The 6,000-nt window shown below is 51.5% G+C and overlaps 1 protein-coding gene across 1 annotated transcript in view; it reads right to left on the reverse strand.

Moving 5' to 3' along the window:
• Positions 1-1,379, reverse strand: part of IRX6 (iroquois homeobox 6) — a gene marked incomplete at both ends in the record, with an annotated part of 34,891 nt that extends 33,512 nt beyond the window's left edge. The window contains 2 exons of the mRNA XM_080703534.1: positions 70-327; positions 1,335-1,379. Of these exons, the coding sequence (XP_080559660.1) occupies positions 70-327; positions 1,335-1,379 (303 nt within the window). The remainder of the gene's footprint in view (positions 1-69; positions 328-1,334) is intronic.
• Positions 1,380-6,000: the final 4,621 nt, after the last annotated feature.

A 6,000-nucleotide genomic window follows, 5' to 3' on the forward strand; every position in this document is an offset into this window, starting at 1 on the left:
GCCCTTGCCCCCAGGTCCCACATGTCTTAATGGGGCAGTTCAGACCCAGGCTCTACTCCACATACTCACCAAAGCCCCATACAGGGGAGGTGGCTCTGGTCCATAAGGCAGGTAGCCAGGGTAGCTCTGGGCAGCTGCAGCAGCTGTGTAGGGCGCGCCGTAGATGCCCAGGGCGGCGCCCAGCTCTGGCCGTGCACTGCCCAGCAACCGACTGTCATAGGGTGCACAGCACAGGGCAGGCGCTGGGGTAGAGCCTGAGGTCACCTCTGAGACGGAGCGTGGGGCAGACTCACAGCAAGTGGCACTGGAGCTTGCAGACACCAGGAACTATGAGGATGAAAAAGGGGTCACTGAAGGTCAGGGATCTCGCCCCCCACACGCCCTAACTCCAGCCCCATGGAATCAGAAAGAAGTAGGGATCTGTCTGATCACTCCTTCATGCATTCCTTCACCCTATTTTAACTCATTGGTACCAAGTGCTGAGCATTCTGCTAGCTGCTGGAATGACAAGAATTTTCAGGAAAAGCAACCCACCCAAACAAACTGCTCTTAGAGAAGTGCCCATGCCTAAGGCCCAGAATCCCAAGGAGACAGGGAAGGGAGAAATTTCAGAAACTGAAATTGGAGACCAAATCCCCTGCTCCCTATACCCCTGATGAGATCTTATAGAAGCGGAGCTAGAAGTTAGCCTTAGAGACCATTGTCTACATTGCATCCCATTTTATTAGAAAGAAAATCCAGGACTAGAGAGAAGACTGGTCCAAGATCACACGGCGGGTCAAAGGTCGAGCTGACACTAGATCCCAGGAAAGAATAACCAGCACTCTGGGAAGAAACTGGAGGACAGTGGTTGGGGTCCCCAGAATTGTCCCAAGAAAACACTTGTCACTGCAGGACACCCACCCTAATTTTGAGGGAACCAGGGCAGAAGTTGGACCAGCCCAAGGAAGGCATTGGGTAAGAACAGATGTCAACAAATTAGCAGGGACGATGTGGTAAGAAAGACAGTGCTCTGCACTAAAGGTCTTCCCCCTGAGAACTTCCCGGCCACCTCTTGGCATCGGGACAAGCAGGAGGCCTGACTGCAAAGGTCCCTGAGATCCCAGGACCCCGCTGGTGGCCAGGTTCACACGATTTCCAGCATGCACTTGCTGGGGCATGGACCATTCTCAGTCAGGGCTGAAGGATGTCGGAGGAGGCTGTATACATTACCGGCCCTTGCTCCCTCTGTCTTCCCCTGGGAACTCCAAGAAAGGGAAGGTCTGGGGCAGGTGCGCCAATCTAGCGTCCCCTCCACCCGGCTGTCCCCCACCCTTCATGAAGGCACTTCTTACCTGGGAAGCGCCGCCATAAGGGTGTCCGAAATGCGGGAAGGACATGGTGGCTGTCCCTGGCCTGTCTCTCTCTTCCCTTAGAAGTTCCCCTCTCAGCCCCGCGGTTCCGCTCCCCTAGCAGCGCGGCGTCTCCCTTCCTTAAGCCGCTGCGGGTGCCCAGCGCCGGTTCCTTCGTCCACTTGGAGCGACTGGAGGCAGAGCCGAGGGCAGCCCAGCTGCCGAGCCCTGCGCTCGGGAAGGCGCCCCTCCAGCCCGCGGGGTCCAGAAGACAGAAGGGCCCATGGATGGGCAGGGGAAGGAAGAAGGCGCGGGTTCCCAAAGGCGCCTGGTGGCCAGGTGAGGCGCGGCGCGGGGCTGTGAGGCTCCGGAGATGTCCCAGTCCAAGGTGGCCAGAGGCTCAAGGTGACGTCACGATAATCCCGGGCTGCCAGACGGGACCCCGGGCCCCGGGGCCCCGGGCCACCAAGCCTGCCAAGCGCAGCCAGCCCGTGTGCGTGTGCGCGCGCTCTCAGACCACGCTCACACTTGCTCCGGGTGGTTTGTGCAGCCGGTGAGGAGCGTCAGAGACCCTGACCCTCTCTGCTCGGCGCTAAATCCTACCCCCTTTCGCCTGGAGCTCACGCGCGCGCACGCACACACAGACTCTCTCCAAATTACCCTGGAGAAGTAGGAGAAACGCCTCCCTCTGCGCCGCGCGGGCCCCGGGCGCAGCGCGCTCACCTCCTCCCCGAGGAGGTGAGAGGCAACTGGGGCGGCGAGGGAGGAGAGAATACAAAAGAAACCTGGAGAAAAGTGGGGGAGAAAGGCCAGGGGGAGCAGGAGGAGGGGAGATGAGTCTAAGTGAACGGAGGCGCGGGGTGGGGAGGGAGCTGGGGTGGAGGAAGGCTGGGCGGAGGCTGAGCCCTGGCAGGTGGAGTGCGGAGGCTCGGGGGAGCAGCCTCCAGCCCGGCTCCTCCGCCCCTCAGCCGCGGGAAAGTTCGTTCGCACCACGGAATCCGGGAAGCGTTGGTGGATTCCACTGGGCCTCCCATCTCTATCCTGGGGATCCAGCTCCCGCTTCAGTCTCCCCAAGACTCTGTCTAATCCGGGCTTTCTAAGCCCTAGTCTTTGCGGGGGCCCTGACCCCAGGCTTCTGTGCAGCTGTCTGGCCCTCTAATAGGCCAATAGTGCCCCTCCAGGCCAAGGTTCGGGACCCCTCAGATTTCGCCTGGAACCGCCAAGTCTGACCCTTACAACTGCAGACTGCAAGCAGAGACCCCTGGACAGATCCTCCCCAGGCCAGGCTCCACTTGTTTGCCTGTGCCGCCTGCGGTGTCTGCGGGGAGCCCGACCGGAGCCAGGCGTCTGGGCCCGGCTGCAGCCTCTGCGTTCCGCTGGGGGTGGCGCTGGAGAGCCACAGTGGAGAGCTCCGGGATGGAGCGCCATTCTTGGCTCTCAGCCCCGATGACCGCTGGGCCCAGGGGTGAGATCCCCGCCCCATCTCCCGGTCCTCAAAAGGGTACTGGTGGCCGGATGTGTGTGTGTGTGTGTGTGGGGGGGGTGCTTGCTGATGCCGAGGAGGGGCCAGCTTCCCGAAAAGGAGCGACCAGGTAGCACTGTAGACCCGGCATATCAGAAAGCCCAATTCCCAGGCCTCTGAGCACTGAGCCTCCTTTCTGCAAGCCCTATAACCTACAACATCCAGAGGCAAAAAGCGGCCCCAAGTCTGGAGAAGGAAGGTCTTAGGCAGGTGCTGCTGAGTTCTGGTGGAGTTTGCAGCCAGGAAACCTCAGAAAACCTTTCTTTTCGCTCTGCGAGGTCACCAGGCACTTTACACTTAATAAAACCGCTCTCCCTGGCTGCAGCTCCCTCAGGAGTCTTGGGATTGGCTCAAGGGCTCAGTTTGATTTTCTAATTGAAACACAAGATCTTGAGGTCCAGCAGATCTGAGCAGCAGTGGGTTCTCATCCTGCCGGGGAAACCCAGTGACAAGGGGCAAAGTCTGGGCCCCTGGCCTGGGGATGTCTGCTGCTTGCTTGTCTCTGACACCTTGCAGCCAGTGACCTCTTTAGAAAGACAGCTCTGGTTCTTTGGCCCCCCACCCTTTCCTTCACAGATTCTGCAGAACTCAGAAGGATTTTAAAGAGGCCGCAAACCACAGCCTATGCTGCCTAAGAAATTATCAACAATTGAGAACAAGCTCCATTCTAAATGCTAACAAACCCAGCTGCTCCTGGGGAATTCTGCTACCTTGGAGAAACTATGCTTCCAACCCGGGAAACTCCTAGTTAGACAAGAATTATAGTCATCACCAGATTAACTTAGTGACAAAAATTCACAGTAATAAATAGATCCCTAGATTTTTTCAAAATGCACGTTGGAGACATCCACCCATTTGCAGCTTGGATACATCTAAGCTATTTTTTTTAAAGCAAGGATTGAAGAGTATTCATTAAATTAGTCCCTTGGGGAAGATTACTACTAATTAATTAATTGCAAACATTTCCAGAGGGAAGGTATGTCAATTGTAAAGTAATAAAATTAGATAGTTGAAATACTTACTCAGCAACTTTGATTGCCCATTTGTTCCTAAGCGGATTTTTTTTTTTTTTTATGACAGAAAAATGGGTATGGTGCTGGAGAAAAAGCATTAGCAGTGTCCCTTGGTGATATGGTTGCAAAGCGGAAACTACCATATAGGATTTATTGATTTTTCAGCTGATTTATAAGATCTCTGTGGTATCGATGCTGGATGCCAGGGCTCCAGGTTTGCTCTGTCATTGCTCTAGGATTAAAGAAAAGCAACAAGATTTTTTTAAAGAGAAAAAAAAAGGGTGAAAAAATACATTTGAAGGCCGGACTGGGACAATACAGAAGCATTTTTCTCCTGAGGAAATGAAAAATAAACAAACAAAAGAGTATGTCTTATGTTAAGATACCTTATCTATTGTCTTTATGGTTTGGTGGCTTCTATCAGAATGCCACCCAGGGAGGAAGGCACCCCCCCCACTCCCCGCCGTATTTCTGGCCTTGAGACACCTCGATTTAATATTTCCTTCCCAGGCTGATGCTGGACCCACAGCAAAGCTCCCTTGTATTGATGACATTTGATTGTTACCATCTTGAGTACTTAGTGAGATTCCCTAAAAATCTTTCTATCATTTTGGAACCTTTATAACAAACAAAGCCAGCAGGTTAAGCCAACATCAACCTCTGGTGGAAATCTCTGGTGTAAAGAAGCATGTTTCTTGGAAAGTACAATTCAGGGAGGCTGCAGTGGAATTTGTTTTCGTCTTCCTGTCTCTTCCCAGGACTCCTTTCTGCAGCCCTGGGCTCCGAGCTTCTCTCCACCATGACAGCTTTTCATTGCTTTGTTCAGCACTGATTAATTTAGTTTCAGGGGGAAATCCCCAATTGTATATGTGTGCACATAGAATTTTATTGAAGCAGGTAAATAAATCTATCAAATACAGACCCTCCCCGTTATATTTAAGGGAGACATCCCACCGAATATATTTTGAACAGATGCTATAGATTCTTTTGTTGTTTGGTGCAACATGCCCCATAGTTTCTCTAGCTGCTCATTAAAACTAATAAGAAACAAAGCAAACGAAGGCCTGTTCGGACCACAGAGAGCACTAACCCACGTTGTTTATTTGAAGTTCATATTGTCTTGCATTAAATGCACTGATGGTCCTGAGCAGGCAGGGTAAAGGATGTGAGTTTGACAATTAGCTTGAAAACAGGAGCCTCAAAAACAAATAAGCAAACACACACACACACACACACACACACACACACACACACACACACAGACAAATAATTTTTTTTTTACCCAAAAAACTTTTTGGGTAAAATGTCTATGTTTTTCTAATGACTTAAAAAGGCAGTAGATTTTATGGGGAAGGAGAGGGAATAACAACCCAGAATTCAGCTCCGTCATCAGCTTCGACATCTCAAATCACAGAAGAAATGAGTGAGTATGTGGGCATAACAACATAGTCGGAAACGTGCTAAATTACATTTTTTTAAGTACAGAATCATTTTGGTGACTGTTTTTGAACGGAGAAGAATGAAATTTCCTCAAATTTATGCATGAATGAACAAGCGCAGCTGGGCAGATGCATTCATAATTTATACTGATCAGTCACCGCAGGTCTCCCAGAGTGAAGCAGCAATGAACACTAATTGTTTTGACGGAAGTAGTGTGTGTGGCTTCTGATTGTGAACCGGGGTGAGTCCTGCCTTGAGTGGTTACATATTGTCAACAGCAACTCTGGCATCAGGAAGAGAAAAGAGAAAGACAATCGTTCCGGGATGAGAGTGTTCATCTTGTTTGTCCGGGATGAGAGCGTTCATCTTGTTTGTCAGGAAGGTGGCACATAGGAAGAAAGAATTAACTTCTTCCAGATAAAGTACAAATGCCATGAAACCGAATGCAGCAGAGACCTGGGTTTTCAGCATTTTACCTGAGCTTGGAGTGAAAATTGACAGCTTGTAAACAACAGCAAAATTTTTTTGCATTGTGTCCAGTGCTTGGGAGCCTTCCTAAGACACTGATGAGGATGTTAGGTGTTCAAGGTCATTTCAGAGCCAGGCAGGTGACAGAAAGGACCCAAATCCAGGCCTCCTGGTTTAGGGTCTTTCTGTAAGACCGTGTTTCAAGCGTGCACAAAAGCCAGACACA

The sequence above is a fragment of the Muscardinus avellanarius genome (genome assembly GCF_963383645.1).
Source record: "Muscardinus avellanarius genome assembly, chromosome: 10".
NCBI classification, from domain to species: Eukaryota; Metazoa; Chordata; class Mammalia; order Rodentia; family Gliridae; genus Muscardinus; species Muscardinus avellanarius.